The following is a 24,692-nucleotide window of genomic DNA, read 5'->3' as shown; positions in this document are numbered from 1 at the left end:
CACCTACCTCTTCGCCCCAGAATTATTTATTTTAGAACAATTGGATTACTACTAGTCAATGAAGTCTACCGTTTTAGTTTTCTAAATATATTACCGAAATTATTTTTATATTTATCTACTCGTAGAAAAAAGGGGAAATTCGAAATTAGTTTATATATGTAATACAGTGTTGGTCATATGGATGCTGAGATTTTTTTACGCAACCAAAGCGAAAGAAAAACCCATGAGCCTGTAGTTCTGTAAATCTGTAGTTTGGAGAAACGTATACACCTCCTTCACCACCACCAATACCCTGCTACCCGCTCCCCCCCCCCCAATAAGTAAATAAATAAATAAATAAATCCAACAAAAAAGCAAAACAAAACAAAACTGGGGGTGTGTATACATATTCAAATAAAATGTATTTTATCAACATTACATTTTCATCGTTTTCTCCTAAGCCACCTGAAAGATACACCGGGAGTTGTGAAAGCACCTCCATTTTGGCTCAACCGCTTGCTGCAAAGATATCAAACAACATGCGAGATAAGCTTCTGTGGCCCATTATGATATATGTAATGTAGCATATCGTTAGGTTGTTTATCGTTGCCTACCAACAGATCTACATTACTGTGGGTTTACGCTCGCTCACAAAAGATGTACTTAAACAAAAGTTTACGTAGTCTCCTATAAAACCAATTTACCATAAAGGTGATAACATAATTTAACACAAGGGTTACAGCAACAATATGAGAAGCTATGAGCTCGGAGTAGTGCATTATGTAAAGTGAAGTTAAATGACCACGAATATCCACCAGTTAGAGATCTTTGCGGTAGTCCAGGGGAGGATCCAAAATGGCGCCAGTTGCCGCTAGCCCGCAGTAAAAGCGAGCGGTGAGTGAATGAAGTCAGCTGATCTCTGCTCGCTGTCACGCTCCGCAGCAGCCAGTGTTCCTCTCTCGAAGCAAGACAGTAAACGGACACTTCACAGCCACACGGTAAATATCCAGTTTTTCCTTTTAACGTTTAACGCCATTTTAATATTACGAAGTATATTTGAATGTGCGTGTACAGTGAAACCGTTTAGCAATCCCTATGCGCCAGAATAGTAGAGACAGCATTTTTTTCCCACCCAGGCCGACAAACCAGTCTTGCTATCATTTTCACAACACCTAATCACCCACACAGCTAGCTAACCTTGTTGTTAACGTAAGGACAAAATGTGGCCGAGTGGAAATTACTAACATCATATTTTCCGGCTTTATTATTTGGATTTCAGACTCTTCCTGTTGTGTCTTAACAGCTGGCTAGTTTATAGTTCCGAATATTGTGCACTCCTTCAAAGCGAATGCACAGATTTCTGCATATCATATGTCATAAACAGGCTACCAGGTCATTCTTATGTCATAAAATCTTTACTGTTGCCAATATTACTGTCAGTCGGTATTATATACATGAGCAGCGTTCAGCGATCAGCAGCGTTACCTGCGTCCATGGGGCTTTCATTTAACATCTGCATGTCAGGATGCTTTGCAGAATCACCTCACTCACATGTAACATTACTGAGCGTGTTTTTACCCAGACACCATCTCATACAGGTTAACCTTTTGGTCAGAAGGGACACTCGGGTTAAACTCTGCTACAGACTCCTCAATTGCTGGCTCATAAGCTGTTTTATCAGTGTAACATTTGGTCCCAACAGGAGGCTTTCTCCCCTTTTTGCCGTCAGTTGTTACCCACATTAGTATATTAATGCTGTAGTAAATTGTCTTTAATATGTGAAGTACTGCAGTCAGATGGGAGAAAATTTCCAGAGTTTCCACACAGACAGTTATAATTTTGACTTCCCAGTTTTTCACCATGCTGGTTTTCCACTTCCTTAAAGAGACTCATAGATAGAGGGCAGCCAGTCATGTGCCAAGATCATATGACTTAGTGTCATGTAGAATACCTTTTCCATAGCTGTTGTATCTGGAAGTTATGAAAAAGTGCTACTCTGTGGGTTTATTACATACAAAAGTTAATTATTCCAATAAATATTATTGTGCTGCTTTAAAAGAAGACATATTCGATGTTTTATGTGTAATTCTTTTGTTATTTGTTGTGATGTTATTAATCAAATGGGCAGAGACTTGCCTCTGGTACACTAGCAGGTTTTCCAGGTGAGCTCCCTGGATAATACCTGTATTATCCAGTTAAAACCAGTAAATTTAGTCTGGTTTTTGAGCAGTGAAGCCTTTCTATGTGTATCTCTCTTGCAGTTCTTGCTTTAATCCATAGGTGGAGCTGCTTTATTCCAGCACAGATGGCCAAGCAGCCTAGCGTGAGCAGGAAGATCTGTGCATCAGCAGGAAGGGCAATAAAGGACATAGATGTAGAAAGATGGAAAGAAAAGGGAGGCAGAAAAAGAAATCCACAGTAAAGGCATATTTACTTGATGTCACTGCAAGTAATGAATATATTATGTAGCAGATAAAGCTGATCTTGAATGTGTGCAGAGCATCTGCAGGCAGCGCTCTGTGAGGATGGGTCTGTGTCACGACTCGTGGCAGCTTGTGTTTCTGTTACATCTGCATGTGGCTGAATTGTGAGATATAAATATAGCAGAAAAAGGAACTGCCTGATGTGGGAAAGATGCACCCTATTCTTCATATGAAAAAAAAAAAAAAGAAAAAAAAAAGAGCATGCTGTGGGATCCCCCACTAATGTTAGCCGGACGTGTCACGCTGACTGACTGTAGTAGGCCAGTGGACTGGCTGGTGAGGTGGCCTACTTCTGCCTGTGATGCTGAGACTGCAGCAAGACAAGGAGCCCTGAGCAGTGATGCTGTGCATTCTTCAAGGTTTCCATGGTTATTACAGGGGGAGACAATATAGAGTAGTCAGCATAATGCCAGGAAAACATTTAAATGAACTTGTAATGAGAATATAAATTTGTCCAATTCTGGTCAAAAGTCCACATTCATATATCCATTTGCTTACCCACTCAGCCTGTACAAGTTGCCAGTTCATCGCAGAGGTATTCCAAATTCATTTGAATACACAGAATGTCTATGTGTTCTAAGAAAAACAAAAAGTTTTTTAAGAGCTGCTGTGAGTTTTTGAATCAGCACATTAAAGGTATCTTTTGTAATTACCACCTTTGAACTTTCACCACCGGGGGTCACCGTTTCACTAGTAATTATGTTGAAATGTTTTCAGATGTGTGCTGGTGTTCTTTTAACTTTCAGTATTTCTTTTTACCTCTCCTGTTTCCTCATAAGGCTTTGGTTTTACCCATCCTGCCACTCTAAACATGAACATGTCTTTTTACGTGGTTAAAAGTTCGACTGGCCTGCTGCACCATCTTGTGGTTGAAATCATAATTACACAAAAATACTTCCCAGCTGAATTCCCATTTACTTTCTGCTGGGCGGGCACCGTGGGCACCTAAGTTTGTGAATGCAACAACTTGAAAATGAGAAGTTTCAAATTGATACTTAAAAATATAATAATCAAACATGGATTATCTTATTCCTCAGATGGTAACTGTGGTGCTCTCCCTGAGGCTGGTTCTGCTGGAGGTTTCTTCCTGTTAAAAGGGAGTTTTTCCTTCCCGCTGTTGCCAAAGTGTTTGCTCATAGGGGGTCATATGAGTGTTGGGGTTTTCTCTTTATTATTGTAGGGTCTTTACGTTACAATATAAATTGCCTTGAAGCAACTGTTGTTGTGATTTGGTGCTATATAAGTAAAATTGAATTGAACTCTCGTAGGGGCTTTATGGCAGAAAATGAACTAATTTGTCATTTTAAATTTGTCACAAAAAGGGAAGTTGTTGTCAGTAACAGCTGCTTATGTTTCTTTTCTTCCAGTCTGACTAATAAACGTGAAGATGGACATGTCCAAGCTGCCCAAGATCAGGGATGAGGAGAGGGAGAGCCAGTTTGGATACGTTCACGGAGTCTCCGGACCAGGTCGGTCACCACACACTCCTTATGAAACTCCTCTTTCATATTTAACACATTATTAGCACTTTCCAGAAAAAACTGAGGAGGTGTAATGACACAAACACATTTAACCACGTCTGTATTTCTCAGTCTTGGTCACAATTATAAGGTTTTGTGAGCACTATTTTATCCTACAAAGGCACAACAACTTTGCTTTTACAACAAACAGCAAAATTCATTTCAGTCAAACAAAAAGCAATCACTCTTCTGATTACATCTCATCTGTGCTTCCAGTGGTGACAGCGACGGCCATGGCAGGAGCAGCCATGTATGAGCTGGTCCGTGTCGGCCACAGTGAGCTGGTGGGAGAGATTATCAGGCTGGAGGGAGACATGGCCACCATCCAGGTCTACGAGGAGACATGTATCCTTATTTTATTACGCTGCTGTTATGGGATATTATAAAAGTTGGTCCTGAAACAAGAGGAAGAGGTCCATATAAACAGTCAGATAGGGTTTGGTTGCAGGATTTCTCCATTTCATACTCCTCAGACTCTTTCTTCCACCCTGGATTTGTGGTACATTCACTAAAGTGGGTGTATCATTTGTTATGCTTCTTGCACCAGTTTTGATAGAGCTGCAAGTGACATTGTTTAGGACAGTATTAATAACATCAGTGTAACTAAGTCACTGCTGTATTTACTATCTAATTGTCAGTATAGTTCCACCCCTAACTGGTGATAAGGATAATGACGCTCGAGCGTTTCAGAGGCATCCTGTGTCTTTTACCCAGATTGTTTTGGGGTCATCACTGACCATCATCACTGACCGTATTTAAGGAGGTAGTCAATCAATTTGGAGAAAGCTACTGTACCCTTTACTATAAAATCCACATAATCTTTTATGTAACTGGATGGATTGAGTCACAGCCATAAATTCCTAAAGAGAGCATGTGAATCTGGATATAACAGACACCACATTTCTGTGTAGAAACCAAAACGATTTTGTATTTTTTAAAGCAGTCTTGAGCAAGCCTAGAGTTCTCCATGTTTTCCGAAGGTCTTTCAAAGGACAAGGACTCTTCAATCTAGTCCTTGTACCTGACTATTTTCAGAGGAATTTATTTTTGTTTGTTGAATCATTCAAGCTTAAAAAAAGGCACCTAACTCGAGGGAAAAACCAGTTCTTTTTTTGTTTATACATTACAGACAGCTTAGAAACTTTGTTACTAGAAGTCATAAAAACACAGAAAAACATGGCTTGGCATGCAGTGTGTCCTTAAAAAATTGGAGGAAACTGGACAAATGGAGGACAAAAACACCTAAAATCTGTTTACAGCAGATGAACAGTATCTTAAAGTCATGTCTGTAGTTAATAGAAAACAGATTTTTGGCTGAGAGAGTTCAGGCTGTGTTGAAGAAGAAAGGTGGTCATACCAAATATCGACTTTCAAGGTCGTAGTTTTGCCTTATACTGTATTTCCCTGCATGTTTGCAAATGTTTCAAATCTCTGCATCCATTTGCCATTTGCCAGCTAAAATATTAAGAAATGTGGGGGGGAGTTCAAGACTATTGAGCACCTTGCTGCTTATAAAATAATCAAACTGGGGTTATCTTAGTCCTCGGGTGGTAACTAATTCATCCAAATGCTGACGAGTTTTTCTGAGCTTGAATTCAGCTGGTGTATCTGTGGGCGATCCTGTGCTCCGGACGGGGAAACCTCTTTCAGTCGAGCTGGGTCCAGGAATCATGGGCTCAATCTTTGATGGTATCCAACGACCTCTGAAGGACATTAATGACCTCACACAAAGCATCTACATTCCCAGAGGTGTAAATATTGGAGCCCTCAACCGAGACCTCAAGTGGGAGTTTTCCCCCAGCAAGAGTCTGCGGGTACGAGTTCGTGGAGACTTCTTCTTGAAAAGTCTGAGATGTCGGGTTCGTTAGATTTACTGTACATCTCTTTTCTCTCTATTAGGTTGGCAGTCACATCACAGGCGGCGACATCTATGGTATGGTGTACGAGAACTCCCTCATTAAGCACAAGATCATGCTGCCTCCTAAAAACAGAGGCACCGTGACCTACGTGGCTCCGCCTGGGAGCTATGATATCACTGTGAGTCTGACACGCCTCCAGCTACAATTGTAATTTATGAGCGGCTTGTGAGGTGTTGATTTGTGCTAATGTTGTGTGCGTCTCTGTGTCAGGATGTGGTGATGGAGCTGGAGTTTGAAGGTGTGAAGGAGAAGTTCACCATGGTGCAGGTGTGGCCTGTCAGACAAGTGCGGCCCGTCACAGAGAAGCTGCCCGCCAATCACCCGCTGCTGACCGGACAGAGAGTGCTGGACGCCCTTTTCCCGTGAGTCTCAAGTTCTCCCTCAGACCTTTTGCCCTTGACGATTTTTTTCAGATAAGTTCTCCTATTCTCTTCTCTTCATGGTTTGAAGATGTGTGCAAGGAGGAACCACAGCTATCCCAGGAGCCTTTGGCTGTGGAAAGACTGTCATCTCTCAGTCCCTGTCCAAATACTCCAACAGTGATGTCATCATCTACGTAGGCTGTGGGGAGCGTGGAAATGAGATGTCAGAAGTATTGAGAGACTTCCCTGAAGTAAGTGGCAGTGTACTGGCACCCCTTTCTAAGTAAACTATTGTTCAGCGGCAACTGATAGTGTTGTTTGGGCAACAGCTGACGATGGAGGTGGACGGCAAGACTGAGAGCATCATGAAGAGAACAGCGCTGGTGGCCAACACCTCCAACATGCCCGTAGCTGCCAGAGAAGCCTCCATCTACACAGGTGACTGTTAACAGTACCCTAAAAAGTACTTTTTATCTCTCACCCTAACTGTGCGATCCTCTTATAAACTGAAGAACACTCACTGTCCTCGTGTGATTCTTTTTAATTGGCTCACATGTGCTGTGCCTTCTAACTCAGTTTATTTTGGCAGGAATCACTCTGTCTGAGTACTTCAGAGACATGGGGTACAACGTGAGCATGATGGCCGACTCCACCTCCCGTTGGGCTGAGGCTCTCAGGGAGATTTCTGGACGTCTGGCTGAGATGCCTGCTGGTAAGTGTGAAGTCTCACGTGAGCAGAGCTTTTTAAAATTTTAGGGCACAATGTTAGGGTCTAATATGGGGAAGAAAATATTCAAGGATCTCCTAATTATTGTGACACCGATTTAGCTGGTTAGACTCAGAGTCTTTTGAGGGTGGTTTTAGTCCAATTTTCATCTAAGCTACACAACAGCAGGAGGGGCTCGTGAGAAATGTTAGAAAAATTCATCACAACCATATCAGGTTTTCTAAAGATATAGACAGGAGTAACATGAACAGTACGCTTGCTTTATGGTGGTACAGTGGTTAGCACTGTTGCTTCACAACAAGAAGATTCTGGTTTGTGTCAGACTAGGGCCCCACTGTATAGAGTTTGCATGTTCTCCCATTGCCTACATGGGTTCTCTCTGCGTCCTCCAGGAGTCTAAAGACATGCATGCTAGATTAATTAGTAGTTATAAATTGGCCGTCGATCTGAGGTAGATGGAATACTTAACACTTATAGAATAAAGTACCTCATGAATGTATGTATGAGTGCACTATATAAATAGCACTCCATTCCTTTCTACTCTTCTCAGTGGAGAACTAGATTGCATCAAGCTTCACAATGCGCTACAGGAAATTAGGAAAGAAAGTTCAGAAATTTGGAAAATGAATTCATATGCGACTTACATTTATCTGCTATTCTCTTATCTTCATTTGACTTTATATAAATAGATAGCTCAAATATTGACCCATAACTGTGAATTAAACCATTTTGTTTTGTTGTAAAGTGTACGTTTGAGGTAAAACTGCAAAACCAACTGTATGAAAACAGCTGACAGCTTGGAATTTCATTAGAGTGGAGCCAGTGTGCTTTTATTTTGAATGCCGTGTGCGTTCAGAGTTGAAGTGTCTCATTTCTTCGGTGAAATAAAAGCATAATGGTACTCGGTAAACAGTATTTCCTGCATCTGCCCACAGACAGTGGTTATCCTGCGTATCTGGGTGCCCGACTCGCCTCCTTTTATGAGCGTGCCGGAAGAGTGAAGTGCCTGGGTAACCCAGAGAGGGAAGGCAGCGTCAGTATTGTAGGAGCGTGAGTACAGCTTTGCATCACTAGAGGGAGACATTACTCTGCACATCTTTTTTTGAGCAGCAACAAAAAGTGGAATACAGCAGTTTCATGAAAATGTTTGTGCTTTTTTTCAGTGTATCGCCCCCTGGTGGTGACTTCTCTGATCCTGTTACCTCAGCCACACTTGGTATTGTTCAGGTAAAGGATCAGCTTCTAATCCCACTCTTACTGGATCAGCTTTATAAAATCACATGTGCTTTATTATTTCTCCTCATTTCTTCCCCTCTTAGGTGTTCTGGGGTTTGGATAAGAAGCTGGCTCAGAGGAAGCACTTCCCATCCGTCAACTGGCTCATCAGCTACAGCAAATACACCCGTGCCCTGGATGAATATTATGACAAGCACTTCCCTGAATTTGTACCTTTACGTACGAAGGCGAAGGAGATCCTGCAGGAGGAAGAGGACCTGGCAGAGATTGTGCAGCTTGTCGGAAAGGTAATTTACCACAGAGTCAATGAATGTGGTTTGATGTCCTCTTCAAAGCCAGAAACAGATCCTGAAAAAATCTCAAATTTCTTCATTGGTTCTGTTTTGGCGTGTTTAAGAAATTCATTGAAGTCTTTTCACATGAATAAATAAAGGTGTCATTATCTCTGACAGGCTTCACTGGCAGAAACAGATAAAATCACTCTGGAAGTGGCCAAACTGATCAAAGATGACTTCCTGCAGCAGAACGGTTACACTCCTTATGACAGGTAACATTTATAGCCTACGTGACTTGAACCTTAACTGATGTTACTGGCTGGATTTTGAAAAAAATGATGATTCACTGCTGGGTAATTTCTGTGTGGAGATCTTTAGATTAATAGCAGCATATTTACTAAACGGGGCCAAAATAGTGTCCAGGTCCAAAACATAAGATGCCTTTTTTCTGCATTAAAATTCATTGCAATTGCAGTATTATAGTATTAGCTGTAAATTGCATGTCATAAACGTTAGTAAGTCAGCACACCTGATTTAAATATTCTTGTCCCTAAATACCAACAAACGGCAAAACCCAGTTTCCGCTGCTGCAAAGCAGTAAGTCTGGCCCTACATCTACTCTTTAGAAATCATAAGTACCTTGTTTCTTGACCTGATCTACAGTTAGCTCCTTTTTTTCTGACTCTTTGGTGTCAATCTCCTCAGGTTCTGTCCCTTCTACAAGACAGTGGGCATTCTCTCCAACATGATAGCTTTCTATGACATGGCACGGCATGCGGTGGAGACCACAGCTCAGAGCGACAACAAAATCACCTGGGCCATAATCAGGGAGCACATGGGAGAAATCCTCTACAGGATCAGCTCAATGAAATTCAAGGTGTGTTCAAGTGTACACGCAAAAGCTGTCGAATGTTTCTTTTGTTCTTCCTTCATCTGTTGTTGTTGTTGTTGTTGTTGTTGTTGTTGTTGTTGTTTTTTTTGGTTTAGAAGTTTTTTCTTACGTGTTAGTTTTTAAGCAGCAAGATTTCAAGAAGTCAAAAACTAACTTTAAATTGATATTTTAAATTAAGCCAACACAGATCGTTTTCTTTTTGAGCTTTGAGACTTTATTTCTGTTTATTTCCGTGTAGGACCCGGTTAAGGATGGTGAAGCCAAGATCAAGGCTGAGTATGCACAGCTGGTGGAGGACATGCAGAACGCCTTCCGTACCTTGGAGGAATAGGCGCCCACTAGTCACAATCTTTCCAGTTTTCATCTCAGACCCCTCCACTGCAGAATCACATTCCACCTCCATGTATCCCCCAAACTCTCTGTACTCCTTTGTGCTCCTTTGTGAGTCACCGTGTGAGAGTGTGCGCATGTGAAATTTCATGTGGAGGGAAAAGAGAAAGATGTACTGTATTCATTATTACTCGTTGCCTCGTATCGGCACACTCTGGATCCTCTGCATGGTCATCGATCATGTGTGCGTGTATGTGAATTAGATGTGTGTATGAAACAGGGATCCCTTCACCTTGGTAATTCCTTTCTCTGTTTACATGAATCCTACGTGTTGTGTTGCTCTTCCTGAAGAGGATTGTTCAGTTGATGTATTGTAATTCACAGACCATCTGTACAGAAGAGTATTGAATATAAATTTAATGAGATCAGTCTATTTATTGCCAGCATTTTGACGTAAAGGCTTTGTTCTTTTTTGTTTAGTTTTTGTTTTTATGGTTGTGTTTCACGCTGTGCAGTGCTGTGTACTTTGCTGTGTGAATGTGTAAGAGTCCTGCGCTCTGCTGTCCAGTGCTTTCATCATGTTACTCCCAAAGAATTAAAACATGAGGAAAAAAAACAGTCATTGTGGTGTTGTCGCCTTTTTGACTTCATTGTTTCTGATGATACTGCCGGAGCTGTTAAACTGGTTTCCCTGCATATCACGCATACTGTGTAGTCTCCTGACCTCAGGATCGATTTACGTAACGTTTTAACTACCTTAATTACCACTGGTTAAAAGCAACAGCTGAATCTTAGTGCTTGTAATCTAATATAAAATAGTCATAATCTCATATAAATTTAGCAGTTAAATATTAAGTTAAACACAACATAATAAAAATAGTTTAAATAAGTAGCATAATTTATACCTCAAAGTCAAAAACTAACCCAAATATAATAAAGATAAGTACAAAGTGTAAAAGTGAGTTCATTGTCAAGTTCAAGGAAACAGTTTGAAATGATTTCAGCTTTGAGACATGGTGTGTTATCCTGCTGGAAGCAGCAATAAGAAGATGGGTACACTGGTCTTAATGGGATGGACACACTCAGTTGATACTAAGGGGCCTAAAGTGTGCCAAGAAAATAGCCCCTACACTATTACACCAGCAGCAGCACCCTGAATGATTGAGCCAAAGCATGATGGGATACATCCTTTCATGCTGTTTATGCTCAAGTCTGATCTTACCATCCAAATGTCACAGCGCAAATCTAGACTCATCAGACAAGGAAACATTTTTTTCAGTCTTCTATTATCCAATTTTGGCGAAAATGTAAATTGTAGCTTCAGTTTCCTGCTGTCAGCTGACAAGACCTGTACCATGTGTGGTCTCTGCTGCTGTAACCCATCTGCTTCCAGGTTTCACCTGTGTGTGCTTAGAGATGTTCTTCTGCAAATCTTGAGTGTAACACGTGGTTTTATAAAGTTACAGTCACCTGTCTGTCACCTCAAAGCAGTCTGGCCATTTTCCTCTTGCCTCTGGCATTAACAAAAGATTTTCACCTGGATATTTTCTCTTTTTAGAATATTTTCTGTAAACTAGAGAGAGTTGGGCTGGAAAATCAGCAGTAATATAAATAATATAAAATACTCCAAACGGACTGCCACGTTCACAGTCACGTAAATAACCTTTCTTCTCTATTCTGATGCTCAGTTAGAGCTTCAGTAGGTGATCCTGGGCATGTCTACATGCGTAAATGTATTACGTTGCTGCCTTCTGATTGGCTGAGGAACAGTAAACAGGTATATCTAATGAAGTGGCTGGTGACTCTACCATTCCCCCAAAGAAACTGAAATATCACGTTGCGCTACTCAGTCAAATGGCTATAATTGAAATTAACCTTTCATCTTGAGGATTACTAAAATAAAAGGAGGGAGGGGCCTTTTTGGAGCCTTAAGTAATTGAGTGAAAACCAATGAGCGTCACCACCAATGAGATGACAACTCCCTTAAGGAATGCTCCCCGGGCCGGATAAGATGCACCTGCAGCAAGGCGTGCCAAGAGTACATTTAACTCGGGAGAGCCTCGGAGTTGTGTGGGATAAACCGCTGCACTTTTATTTATTTATTTTAACCTCGGTCACATAGAGCAGAAATCCTGGGTCCACTACGTGACAGGTAAGTGCACGTGGAGATATAAATATAAGCTTGATAACAGAGTATCTGATCTTTGATAGTCTTTTATCAACTTGAGCTGTTTGACTTGGCTGCACATCAGCTGATAGCTCCCATCTCTCATCTCTATCTCGGCGAAAGGGGAAAGAGGGAGGCTGCTTTAAAGTCCTGACTTCTTTATGATGTCAACTTTTAACTTGTGGCACAAAACTTGCCCTTTCACCGAAGGTAAGTTCGTGGTAAGCTTTCCAGTTTACCACGAGATCTTGCAGGTTTCTGTTCAGTGGCATGCCTGCACATCCTCACTAAGCTCTCCAGTCAAACCAGTTCCGTTGAGGCGATAATGACCTCCCCGGCGGACCTGATGTTTGTTGACATTTTGCAGGTTATTAAAGTTTAACCCTTCAAAAGAGCTTTCCCCCTCGTCCTGACACCCGCTAATCAAAGTTTAAAGCGATAACGCAAAAGCATGAATGGTTTAAACAGAGCATATTACAGCATAGCCAAATATATAAACCTACATATATCAATGTACTTTTGCTTCTAAGCAGCGCAGCAGAGCAGATGGACCAGGTATCCAACCGGTCAGGAGTGGGCAGTGATGACGTCACAGATGATACCTCACTCGCGGATCTGAGGTGGAGCTCAGATGAAGATGTAAGGAAAAAAATACAACTAACATAAAGCTGCTGCTGCTGCTCTCGTCAGTGTCATAAACTGTGAAATGGAAAATCTTTCACTGCCCCCTTGTGGGAGGCCATGTTTCCTCCCAGCACAAAGGTGTGATTGCTGTTTCCTCTCTGAGGCTCATAAATCTGCTCATCATCTGGAGATGTTCTTTATTTTATCCAGCCTGTCTACACATGTTAATCTCAGTTTTACAGATCTCATCGTTTTGTTGTTTCTTTCACAAATTCTTGCTCTGCATTAAAGTCCTCGTGTCATTAATGTGAACTGTTCCTCTGTCAGAGCTCTGACGTTCAGGCACAGTGCCTCGCAGCACCTCAGCCTCCTGTGCCAACCTACAAACAGAGGCTCGAGGAGTTTAAAAAGTTGTTCAAAGAGCTGCCTGAAACGGAGAGACTCCTTGTGGGTGAGTTGAAAAGGCTGCCATTGTTGGGTCTTTTTAATCTCATTGTGTCCATCAGTTCCATTCTTTATATCCAAATGCATCATAATATTTATTTTATTTGTGTCATGACATTAAATTCTCTATGGGCGTCTTTGCATCATTTAAGTTCTGTGAGCAGTGCGCATCATTTATTTCCTGTTAGAGCCACTCAGGAACCTACAGTCACATAAACAAAGATTATTTCTTGAGCTTTTTGCAACACCCAGAAACCCACAGTTGTAACAATTTAATGAGCGCTGAATTTCAGCACACATGCTTTTCTTTCTTTTCTTTTTTTTGTTTAAAGTTCAATATTTTAAATGATAAAAATGGATCTGCTCAAAATGAGTTTCTCTGTGAAAATGCTCCTCTTTATTCCAAATGCAGTTTAAACCTAAAAACGTCAAACACAGTTCAGAGACATTTATTTATATGCATGGTGTGTCTGCTTCAGCGCTCTTCTGTGTTTTTCCTCAGATTATCCGTGTGCCCTCCAGCGGGATATACTCCTACAGGGACGCATTTACCTCTCAGTGAACTGGGTCTGTTTCTACAGCAATGTGTTTCGTGGAACAAAGGTAATAACACTGAAGAGGATGGAGAGAAGCAGGAGGAGGGTGTAAACTATTTGCTGGTGTTTTCTTAAGTTGCAGTGTGTTTGACCTCTCAGTTTCACTGTACCCAAGAGGTTAAACTCACTGATGATAGATATGTGGAGAAAATCCCAGCAGATAAGCAGTTTCTGAGACTGAGACCAGTCCATCTGGAATAAACAACCAAAGTCACTTGTATCACCTTTCTCCCCCACTCACCTGACTGGAATTTCAGTAGATTGTCTTGACTATGTCTAGATGCTTAAATCTACTGTTGCTGCTATGTGATTGGCTGATTAGATATTTGCATTGGTGAACAGATGACACTGATATTTGTTCTTCAAGCATGCACATTGACCTTTCACTATTATTATTATTATTATTATTTTTTTTTAATAGATCACTCTGACACTTAAAAACATCACAAATATGACGAGAGAGAAAACTGCTCGATTTATTCCCAATGCCATCCAGATCTGCACGAGTACAGACAAGGTACCAAACGGCAATCATTCAGAGCTGGCTTAACATATGAAAAACACACATTTGCTTATATTCGGTTTCTCTTTGTATTTTCACTCGCAGTTCTTCTTCACTTCCTTCTCAGCAAGAGAGAAAAGCTACCGGGAAGTTTTTCGCATGTGGCAAAACACGCTGATGGGTAAGGTAAGGCCCTGCTTCACCCACCTGTTGTTACCTGCAACAGTGCATTGTCCCAATCGGTACAGTACTCATGTCTATGTCCAACACTAGTTCATGTTTTATACTCATTTCCAAAAGCACTTCTGTGCGCAACTCCTCCAAAAACACTAGTGGGTCTGTGACTTTATGCAGCATTTATCTAATCAGTTCAGAGTACATATCGTGCTCCACTACCCCAGCCACAAACAGTCTTCCTTTGAGGTAATCAGTCTTGTTTAGTTATTGCGTGTAGGGTTAACCATCTGCACACAGTACCAGTGTTTGTTCACGAGTCTAGCAGACACAAGGATTTTTATTTTATTTTTTTGTTTACTGTTCCACATCCAAAGTTACCACAGTTGGATTAACCTACATGTAAATGAGGGATGTACCCACTGGAAGTCAGCTTTCACCTTTTACCCACTTCCTGTGTTCCTGTGTAGTAAAGGTAAACAAATAAGAATAAACAAGAACCGTTTTATTTGTATTGTCCGGATTTTTTTAATTTTTCATAATAAAATTAAAGATATCTCACTTGTGTTAAACCTGGACATGCAAAGTCCGTAAATAAGAAATATGTTGTGCATATCAGCTGCTTCCCATGTTTAAGGGTGAAACGTCAAAGTTTACTAAAGTGTAGAGCCAACTCTTAAACCCCAACTTGCAAGCTGCAATACTGTCATTGAAGAAAGGCTAAAAGCACTCAAAATGTCAGTGAAAGTAAATGATAAAGGCCACATATCATTTATTTGTTATGGAGTCAGGAAAGCCACTCTAACAGAGCCCAATAATAAAAAATATAAAAGGTAGAAAAATGAAATAAGTTTGCTTTAAGGCAAGATTCATATTCAAAATTAAATTTTTAATACTATTTTTCTTTAATTTAAGCTTTAAGTGATTTGTACAGCATTTAATCCCCAACCTTTTTCAATTTAGATTTTATACATGGTCATTACGTTTTTGTTTAATTGAAACTATTGTCGTCATATCTATTTTTTTTCCTTTTCCTGAAAGTGATCAAATGTGAGATGAATGCGGAAAATTCCACTCAGGTTAAGGCAGTAGCTTTGTTTTGGGTATTGAGACTAAAATAACCAGCATGATTATCATAGGGTTTAAGATGAGAACCATTCAAGGCGCTTTGGTATCGGCACTGATTAATTTGTTAATCGCTGAACTTTGGACTATCCCGTCATCGGTTTTTAGCCTCTGCCTTGGCACTATGGCAGCCTCTTCTCATGGGTGTGGGTCTCCTGGGATCTGAAACGCAAACACCTGAATATAAAAGTTCATTGACCTCTGCAGGTGTGGCCAGGACGGCTGATTTGCATTGACGACTGGCCTTCAGTCGCACTTGACGCTTCGCTGGTGTTGAAGTTGAAGCTATCAGAGGGTTTACTCTAACAAAAATAAAGAAGCTTCCTGTGGCTGTTTTACGAATAAGAGAACGGGAATTTCGGGAAGTACAAAAAGCTTTCTATTTACCTTTTTTCACTGGAGCAAATCTGGGCGGCGCGTCTTGGACTCGCTTGAGTTGTCTACTTCCTGAATGTGAGTGCGCGGTGCGTCCAGGTCACTGATCACTGCCTGGGAGCCAGTTAACACTCACAGCTGTGGGATTGTTATCCTTTAACGCGTAAGTAAAACCTGTGTGTATGGATCTCAAACATTTTTGTGGGTTTTACGTGAAACAATAATTCGTTCTCATTCGACAAAAAACGCGTAAATTTCCAGTGGGAATAAACGGGTCTGCAATAATCTCGTTCATCTATTTTGAAGTGAAGATCTTGTTTGTGTAACACTGTTTTGTGTCTAAAAATTTAAGGTCCCGCTTATTAACACTGTATGGAAGCTTGTTCCTGTAGTCTGCTTTTGAACCCTTGTCTGCCAAGGGTTAATGCGAAAGTGTAAGATGAGTATCTATGCAGGTCAGAGAGATAATAAGGTCAGTCGGTTTGTCGCCCATGGTGATAATACAGCAGTGTTTCCAGGTTTGCTTGATCAGTTTGGGAGTTTTTTTTCTTTTCTTTTCTTCCTTTGCGTGTCTGTGTGCTTACCTCCTTAGCAGAGGTAAAGACCTCACGTGTCACTCATTTCAAGCAAAACGTCATGGTTGACTTGTCTTTTCCCATCTCTTCCAGTCTCTGACCAGCCAGGAGTTATGGCAGACGGTTAGACAGCATTATGGTTTTGATCTTGGCTTAAGCTATGAAGAGATGGATAGCTCACCGATAATAGCAGAATCAAACATGCAGACCAGGTAAACGCACCTGCACCTCCATCTCCAGCCACACGCACCGCATGACATGTTTAGAATCTGATGTTACCTGTTTGTTTGCAGCCTGACAGCGAGGCCTGGCGGAGATGACGGTCCAGGGAGACCAGAGCGGCCCCCTTTCCTCCGCATCCCTGAAGTGGAAAATGGACCCTTGGAAACCTCCACACCTCAAGGGGAAGAAATGCCTTCCCCTATTAGCTCACAGAACTCGCCCAACTTGGTATTTAAGTGATCACGTTTTTAATGCTGCAAATGTATATCCATCTTATTTTTGGAAAAATTATGACAAAACTAGCCATAATTGCACCTCAAATTCAACCAACTATTATAAGAGACCTCAAAGGGGAAAAAAAAAAAAAAATTGTCTTCTTGCAGGAGGACTTTCGTAACACCCCGTCCCAAAGGCGCAGTCCGGCTCCCCAACTGGACCGCCTCGTCCCAGAGCGCATCTCCAAGCGCTCCTCGCTTTCTCTTGACCTTAATGCCAACGAGAACGGCGTATCTGAGGAAAGCGGCTCGGAAAGCGAAGAAGAAGGTGACAAGACGCAGCTCAGGGCCTGGTGCGTGCTTAAAACATGTGGTTTAATATCTTTCTTCCTCTCTTCTCTCCTCAGTGGAGGACCGCGTTGGTCTGTCTCAGGTGTCCGGTCGACAGTATTTGAACCGGGTTTTCCACATCGGTGCAAAACACATGTTTGAAATTCTCTTCACCGACTCCAGCTTCATGCGCAGGTTTATGGATGCCCGGAAGATAACCAGTAAGGCCCTTTAAAAAAAATAAATGTTTTCATTCAGATCTAGCAAATAAAAGCTCTTGTGTGCACAGTATTCAAGGTTGCCTTTTGTGTTCTCAGATATCACCTCTACTGCCTGGCAAAAAGACTCTTCCGGTAACATGAAGCGGAGTCTGAAATACACAATAACCATCAACAACCCTCTGATTGGGAAGTTCTCCAATGCTACAGAGTACCAGGTGTGTTTACATCAGCGTGAATGACGCTTTTGAGCTCAAATTGATTAATTTATATATTAATGTTGTTTGAACTACGCCTGGCTGCTTATTTGTACTCTGATTATCTGTCAGACGCTGTACAAAGAATCCAGGGCTGGTCAATATTACCTCATTAACTCGGAGGTGTACACACATGACGTTCCCTATCATGACTACTTCTACACTCAAACCCGCTACTACATCATGAGTAACTCTAAAAGGAAATGTCGACTAAGGTAAAGTGTCAACTTTTTTCCTGGGTCCGGTTTATTTGGCACTACACTTAGACAAAGCTAGGTGTACGTCATATTAAACTGTACAAAACTAGCAATTGTAACATTTATTAAGCGGTAAACGCACACAGTTATATCCTAATTAGATACTGTACCATGTAAAAACCTTCACCCACCTTTCATGTCTTTATATTATGAGTCAGTAACTCTACAGACTTTATACTCTACCTGATCGCATTTTTAAGTCACTTAACAAAGACCTATAATTTCTTCAAGCTTTGGGGGGGGCTGGGCTAACTCAGTGGATGAACCAGTGTTGTCTGCACATAACCATTTTGCATTTAGGCATGGGGTAGTGCGGTGGTTAGGATGGTCACCTAACAGGGTTCTCCAGTTTCCTCCCACAGTCCCAGAACATTAATGCAGTTAACTGGGGATTCTAACCGGTGATAGGTGTGGATGAGAGCATTAAAAGTTCTCTCTCTCCATGTTAGCCCTGCATTACATTAGCAACTTGCTAAGATGTGATTTTGTGACACCTTAGCAGGTGCTCAAGTGTGATTTTTGGCCCATTCTTTTACACAGTCTTCAAATCCTGAAGGCTCTGTCGGCCCCATCTATGAATGGGGTCTCTTCTGACCACACCATAATCTCCCAGTATTTCACAGGTTTGTCTAAATACTGGTTGCTGATTTGGGCACTGGGTCGAGCAAGCAAGGCTAATGAAGGCTAATGCAGAGACTTTGTTTAATTTGATGCAAAGTATATCTTCATCACACGTTATTAGTGTAGTTAACCATGTTATCAATGAGTCTGACTTTCACGTTTATTCTCCTTAATAACTGGATTTTACTCTGTCACATTATCAGGGTGTATACTGATGTAAAGTACAAGAAGCAGCCATGGGGCCTCGTCAAGTCCTTTATTACCAAAAACTCCTGGAGCGGCATAGAAGAGAATTTCCGGCATCTGGGTGAGTAGATGGCCTCATCTCCACGCTGTGGAAGGAGGGCACTTGCCTGTCTCCTTTCTTCAGCCTGTGATTTTCTTTTATCTCTGATCTGATATGAACGAAGGCTCCAACACTCACTAGGCTCTACAGCAGTGAATCATATTACTGCTGCATCTGCAAGTGGAGAAGCGGGGGCAGGCCATATGGCCAGAATAAAGTTGCTCTTATCAGTTGTTTTAAGACCATTAAAGTAAAGCATAAAGTCTTCATCTCTTGTGTACATTTACAAGGGGGATGTTTATTGTTAATGCAATAAATATAAAGTCTACACACCCCTGTTTGTCAGTGCCATGATGTATTCTACTACTATCTAAAGAAACGGATAAGAAACAAAGTCACACTCATCTATCAGTCTGGAAATGGTTATAAAGGAATTTCTAAGGCCTTGGGACTCCAGTGAACCACCCTTACCCACAAATAGAGAAAACTTAGACCAGTGGTGAACCTTCCCAGGTGGGGCTGGCCTACCAAAGTTTAATTAGATTACTTAAATCAGCGATCTCCGACCTTTTTTCCACCACGGACCGGTTTATGTCCGACAATATTTTCATGGACCGGATTTTAAGGTGTCGCGGATAAATACAACAAAATAATATTTATAACACACGGAGAAAAAAAAGAGTTAATGATAAAAACTATTTAAAAAAATGCTAAAATCCTGAAACCCATAAATTTCACACCTGAGCCTAATCTCTCACGGCCCAGTATCAAGTGACTCACAGTCCAGTACCGGCCCGGGGATTGGGGACCGCTGGCTTAAATCGACAACTCATCCAGGTCACAAAAGAACCTGTAACAACATGTAAAGGAACAGTAGGCCTCACTCGTTTCAGTTAAGGTTAAGAGTTCATGATTTAACAATAAGGAGACTGGGGGAGAATGGCATACATGAAAGAGTTCCAAGGAGAAAACCACTGCTGACCACAAATAACACATACGCACATCTCATATCTGCCAAAAAACATTTGGGGGAAAATATACTGTTGAGATGTTTTGGCACGATGATACACAGGCCAGGCCGTTCATGTTCATTGCTTTTGCTTTTGCTAAGTTAACCCACCTGTTTCTTTCCTTTTTTTTTTTTTTTGGTTTTGGCCCCGTGATTACACAACACAGAAGCAGAACTGCTGGAGGAGGAAGCGGAGATGAACCAAGGAGGGGGAGAGCCGGGGAAGATGGGTGGGCTTCGCAGGAGGAGGCGGACTTACAGCCGGACTCTGGCAGAGCATTCAAAGCCCAACAAGCAGTATGGGCACGACGCTGAGCAGCACAGAGAAGTCAACATGGGTACTGACGCCTTTTAATAATGAAACTACAGTTTATGAAAATGGGTTGGCGGGATCATTATAACTGTGCTTGGCTTAGACTTAAACACTTAAATTTGACATTTTCATTGTAATTTATTTATTTATTTTTTTAAAAATATGTCAAAGCAGGGAGATTTTATATTTATCTTTATTGAAACAAATGGCTTAACTGGATTAAAGTAATCCTTAATGTGGGCTTAGACATTTAATACACTTTTTACTGTACACTTCGAATAGGAAATACTCAAACCTGTCATAACTGTGTCATCTTAAGAGTTATGGTACAATCTTTTGACACGCCCAGAGAACAGCAACTTTTATACCTCACACTGTTGCAAAAAACTGCTTGTCATTGAGAGGAAATGTCTTGCCAAACGCAATCTGCTGTGAGTGCAATTTTATCCTCATAGGACTGCTAGCCAAAAAAAACTGTTGTTGATGTGTGCTGCTGTATTTCAGGCCCTGTAGATATGAAAAGTCCGTACCGATGGAATGTCACAACGATAGTGGCTGGGATGAGTGTGATGTAAGTTGCCAACCCTGAACACACATACCGAAATATAGCGGTTTGTCTTGACTTAGCCACTTCCGCCCGCCTGCTCTGTTGGTCAGATTACTCAATACCTTCTGCGTTTTTACAGTCTGCTGATCCTGACGATGCTGAATCTAGGCTTGTTTTTTAAGCTGTGGGCCATGGAGGATGTGGCCCAGCGCATGTATCTGACTACAAAGCATCGCCTGAGGGAGAGGAGCGAGGCCAGGTCAGTTGACTTCCCACTGCTTCTTTGTGACCTGCGTATAACCGAGGACTGTTCATAGATGGTACCTGTAATAGCTGTTGCCACGAGCTCTCAGAAAGCAGAAGTCTTAGTGTGGGTGGACGGGAGGAAGGGGTTCGTCTTCCTCCACAGTTTTGTCTGGCTGTTTAAGCAACCCACATACAGCACAAGAGAGCTCTTGTTTTAATGACTCAGTGTTCAAACTGTCTGCTTCTGTGAATTTATGGTGTTATGTAAGTGACATCAGTGGCCTTCTTTCACATTGTTCACTTTGTTTCCATCTGTTTCTGTTTCTTCTGTAGCAAAAATACCTTACACGTGAGAATGAATTCCTCCTTTTGTTATTTAACAGCTTAGCTGCTGAGTATGGACCCAAACTGGGAGCAGCGTTGAGGTCTCCAGAGGAGCTGCGCTTACTAAAAAATGTACTTCAGGACTCCATTAACCTCTTAGAACAGGTAGGCTATTTAAAAGACCAGTTCATCACAAAATCAAATGCAAATATTTTTCCTTTGTTTAGATTTGTTCTGTTTTTGTTTGATTTGCTCATTTTTGCATATTACGAAGGCCTTTTTTCGTCAGTGACATACTCAAAATCCTGAGTGACAAGACAGAACTGCACATTTAACAGCTGACATTTACATAGTTCAGTGAATTTCTGTTGTGATGGGGTCTGTTTTAAATTGCAAAGCATGTGCTTGTGTTAAAGTACAGAGGATTGTGGCGTTGGCACGAGTAAGGAAAGAAAGGAATTATGTTTCTTAGTGTTGTCTTTCAGCCTGACTGCAATTCTCCCATATCTTTGCAAACAATACAACACATAAATCCTGAAAAATGGCAGACTGACATTTGGCTTCATGTATACTAAACACATGCTTTTTAAAGCTGTTTTAATTTGTGAGAACTTCAAACATTTAAAGTGTGTCTGTTATGTTAGCTCAAAGCCTAACGCAAGTGTTCAGCTGGTGAGTCTTGTTCGTGTTCTCCTTGCAGCTTCGTACCTCACTGGTGATGCTGCAACAGAATTTTGCAACAGCCAATCACACTGCAGCGCAGCAGTGACGCAGCCACGCCTGGTGACTACAAAGCACCTGTCCCTGTGGATAAAACGACACTGAAGCACTGAACTGTCTCGGAGGATACCTCTGCTATCCACAGATGTTGCCATGTGGGCATCCCCAGGCACATGACATGTTTTCTTCGTGGTTATGCATCCCGAAGCCTGTGGTGAGGTATCAGGTGCCAGGATGTTGTTTGTTTTCTAAGCTGCGGACTGACTGCTGGGAGGAGGATTATGTTTCACAAGAGTCTGGTTTAGATTTCTGCAGAGGGCTACTCTCAGCTCCCGCAGCTTACATGGTTGTTTTAATGAGCCTTGTGCCACATGAACTGTTGTGAATACTTTTAGTTTAGTTTTATTTTTGGGATGTGAGTCAATATTATTTAAGCTTTTTGCACCAGTCTTATGAGTAAGGCTGACTTGAGCTCCCCTCCCCTCTCCCCAATAAATCCCGCTAATCAGTGACTCAGACTTGAAGGATCGTCTACACTTGTGGTCTCAAATCATTTTGTACATGTATACTTCAGTTAATCTGCTGATATTTCAATGATTACACTGTGGTTCTCTCCTGGACTTTAAATGAAGCAGACCAGAACTGATCCTCATCACCTGTTCAGGTATAATCAGGGTTTTTGGGTACTTTTTTTTTTTTTTTTTTTTTTTTTTTTTTTTCACTGCACTGATCCAAATTTAGAGAACTATACGATTTCGTAGTTTAAAATGCTTTTGATGAGGTGATCTTTCAGCGAAGGTGTCGGCTCGGACTATCTCAGTACTGTGAACTCACTCTGTCAACACTAGAGGAAAGCTTGTTCTTTGATTTCCTTATCAACCTTTTTTTTTTCATTTTATCTTTTATTTTTAATTCTTAAGGTTTACACATGTCATTCTTGAATTTGAAGACTCTCATTTTCCTGTACATATAAATCAATTTCTGTGAATTTGACTGTGTTTGGTACTGATTGTTGTCGATGTCTTGTCATTGATCATTTTAATAAATATTACTTTTGCCAGAAGTTTTGACTTTTCCTGGAAACCTTTAAAATATAAACACTATTTATATTTTAAACTCTTAATGACGATTTTTCTAAATGATGTCTCAGTGTAAATAATGAGCTTAATTTCCAAGTTTGCTGCTTTCTCTTGTTATGCCAGTGGTACAAACGGTTTCACCAGTGATTGATTTGGAGCCTGGTATGAGGCTGATCTGTGTTGGCACAAAGTGATATTTATCTTTGGAAGAATCTGACTTAACTAAGACAGAACTGCCATTTAGACTTTTTTTTTTTCTTTCTTTCTTTAAAAAACAAAACAAAACCCAAAAAACCAGATTGTGTTGGTAGGAGCTGCATAGATGCTCTGCTGGGGGAAGAAAAAGATTAAATGGGACTAAAGCCAAATGTGTCTTCGTTCTTTTGTCACAGGCGAAACATAATATGATCGAGAGCGCTTAATTATTGACCACAAGCCTGTCCTAATTCATCCTCAAAGGAAATTCTATTTCCTCTGTAGTATTCACTTACAGTAGTGATAGCAGGGACTAAACTGCAAGGAGACTAATTTATATTGCGTATGGCAGGATTGCTGTTATCCTTATATGAGCTTTAATAGTTAATTTGTAGCATTAAGTTACAGGAAAAAGGAATTACTACTTAAATCTTTCCATTTGCTCTTTAGGATATTTATTCTGATCGGAATTGTTTTACTTGGTCAGTAAAACCAATCTATTAACACATAAAGCTATTTTTACCTGCCTCTTTTTCATAAAGATTTGCCACATTGGGCAGATGTGCATGTTTGAATTCAGAGTTTTATACCCAATGTCTTTCCTGAGGCATGCCTGAAGAGATCAGTATATAAAACATTTATGTAAAAGCACAAATGGAACCCCACCAAACAAACATACAAATAAAACCATTATTTGATGTTAAATTATTTTCCTCTTTAATAGGTATTCAAAAAGCAGACCATGGACAGCGTGCATTGTTCTGGTTATATTTGTCTGACGTTGGTATTTCTGATATGACAATGAGCCATGATGCGATATGATACGTACACAGATGGCTAATATTTCAGGCTCAGGTGGGTCATTCCTAGTATTTTCTGAAATTTGAGTCTGCGTGAAGAAACTGAGATTAATATTAAAACATAAACTTATCTGATGAGGCATTGATGGGACTAGTTCTTGAGATTCTGAGTCTGAGGCTGAGTCAACTTTCCTAAATCTTGCCTGTAACATATGCTCTCCATACAGTAATAAGTAAAGACTAAAACCGGAACTTATAACAACTAAAACTAAACCGAAAAAATACACTATGGAAACTAAACTGTATTAAAAGCAATCAGATGGCTATGTATCCAATATAATCACTTTTTTTTAGCACACGTGTGCTAAACTGCCATATCCACAATCATCAATCATGCCCGGATATAAGTTATAAAAATCCAAAAAATGTTGGCATTATTACTCTTGCATAACCAAATGTGCAACAGTAAGATAAGCTACTTATAATTAATTTATAACGGGACGAAGCCGCTCACAAAGACAATTAAACTGACTGTTTGCTTTGATGCAGTACTGGTACACAGCTTACTTTTTCCAGCACTTTACCTGAGCACAGCTGTGCATGCAGCAGTAGCAGCATCATGTGGGAGTAGGCTGAGTTAGTGCTGGGCGGGGAGAAGATATTTAAATAAAGTATTTAAAAAAAAAAAAAAAAAAAAAGAGAAGCCACTTCATGTGACGTCAGTACAGAAACAGTTCAGCCAGTTTGG

General features: G+C 40.9%; 3 protein-coding genes across 5 annotated transcripts in view; 2 read left to right on the top strand and 1 right to left on the bottom strand.

The window, feature by feature from the left end:
- LOC102082737 (extracellular matrix protein FRAS1) overlaps positions 1-24,692 on the bottom strand; it is a 473,764-nt gene that overhangs the window by 288,917 nt on the left and 160,155 nt on the right. The window lies entirely within an intron of this gene.
- Positions 831-10,345, top strand: atp6v1ab (ATPase H+ transporting V1 subunit Ab). Its single transcript, XM_003443500.4, has 15 exons — positions 831-977; positions 3,830-3,931; positions 4,199-4,327; positions 5,582-5,796; positions 5,882-6,019; positions 6,112-6,263; positions 6,352-6,514; positions 6,593-6,701; positions 6,853-6,975; positions 7,926-8,040; positions 8,154-8,217; positions 8,310-8,513; positions 8,679-8,773; positions 9,207-9,378; positions 9,632-10,345. The coding sequence occupies exons 2-15, from the start codon at positions 3,850-3,852 to the stop codon at positions 9,722-9,724; spliced, it is 1,854 nt and encodes a 617-aa protein (XP_003443548.1). The 5' UTR covers positions 831-977; positions 3,830-3,849; the 3' UTR covers positions 9,725-10,345.
- Positions 11,709-22,933, top strand: gramd1c (GRAM domain containing 1c). Of its 2 annotated transcripts, none has more exons than XM_003443536.5 (18): positions 11,709-11,875; positions 12,424-12,529; positions 12,842-12,965; positions 13,461-13,561; positions 13,976-14,071; positions 14,162-14,242; positions 16,399-16,517; positions 16,599-16,755; positions 16,911-17,070; positions 17,150-17,293; positions 17,390-17,508; positions 17,620-17,762; positions 18,629-18,732; positions 19,888-20,058; positions 20,538-20,604; positions 20,720-20,839; positions 21,210-21,315; positions 21,851-22,933. In XM_003443536.5, exons 2-18 carry the CDS (start codon positions 12,437-12,439, stop codon positions 21,917-21,919), a joined length of 1,974 nt encoding a protein of 657 aa, XP_003443584.1. In that variant the 5' UTR covers positions 11,709-11,875; positions 12,424-12,436; the 3' UTR covers positions 21,920-22,933. The 2 variants fall into 2 exon arrangements, with proteins under 2 accessions (XP_003443584.1, XP_005471927.1); XM_005471870.4 differs by having other exon boundaries at positions 12,421-12,529.

This window comes from Oreochromis niloticus, linkage group LG9 (genome assembly GCF_001858045.2).
Source record: "Oreochromis niloticus isolate F11D_XX linkage group LG9, O_niloticus_UMD_NMBU, whole genome shotgun sequence".
In the NCBI taxonomy this organism is placed as follows: domain Eukaryota; kingdom Metazoa; phylum Chordata; class Actinopteri; order Cichliformes; family Cichlidae; genus Oreochromis; species Oreochromis niloticus.
The sequence above is the reverse complement of the archived record's forward strand: the minus strand, read 5'-3'. Positions and strand labels throughout refer to the sequence as shown.

Bases quoted from the DNA above. Each gene is read 5' to 3' on its own strand.
- atp6v1ab (XM_003443500.4), top strand. From the start codon at position 3,850: ATGGACATGTCCAAGCTGCCCAAGATCAGGGATGAGGAGAGGGAGAGC. The intron at 4,328-5,581 runs GTATCCTTATTT...GCTTGAATTCAG, and splicing joins CCAGGTCTACGAGGAGACAT to CTGGTGTATCTGTGGGCGAT. The intron at 9,379-9,631 runs GTGTGTTCAAGT...ATTTCCGTGTAG, and splicing joins TCAGCTCAATGAAATTCAAG to GACCCGGTTAAGGATGGTGA.
- gramd1c (XM_003443536.5), top strand. From the start codon at position 12,437: ATGGACCAGGTATCCAACCGGTCAGGAGTGGGCAGTGATGACGTCACA. The intron at 12,966-13,460 runs GTGAGTTGAAAA...GTTTTTCCTCAG, and splicing joins AACGGAGAGACTCCTTGTGG to ATTATCCGTGTGCCCTCCAG. The intron at 20,840-21,209 runs GTCAGTTGACTT...GTTATTTAACAG, and splicing joins AGGGAGAGGAGCGAGGCCAG to CTTAGCTGCTGAGTATGGAC.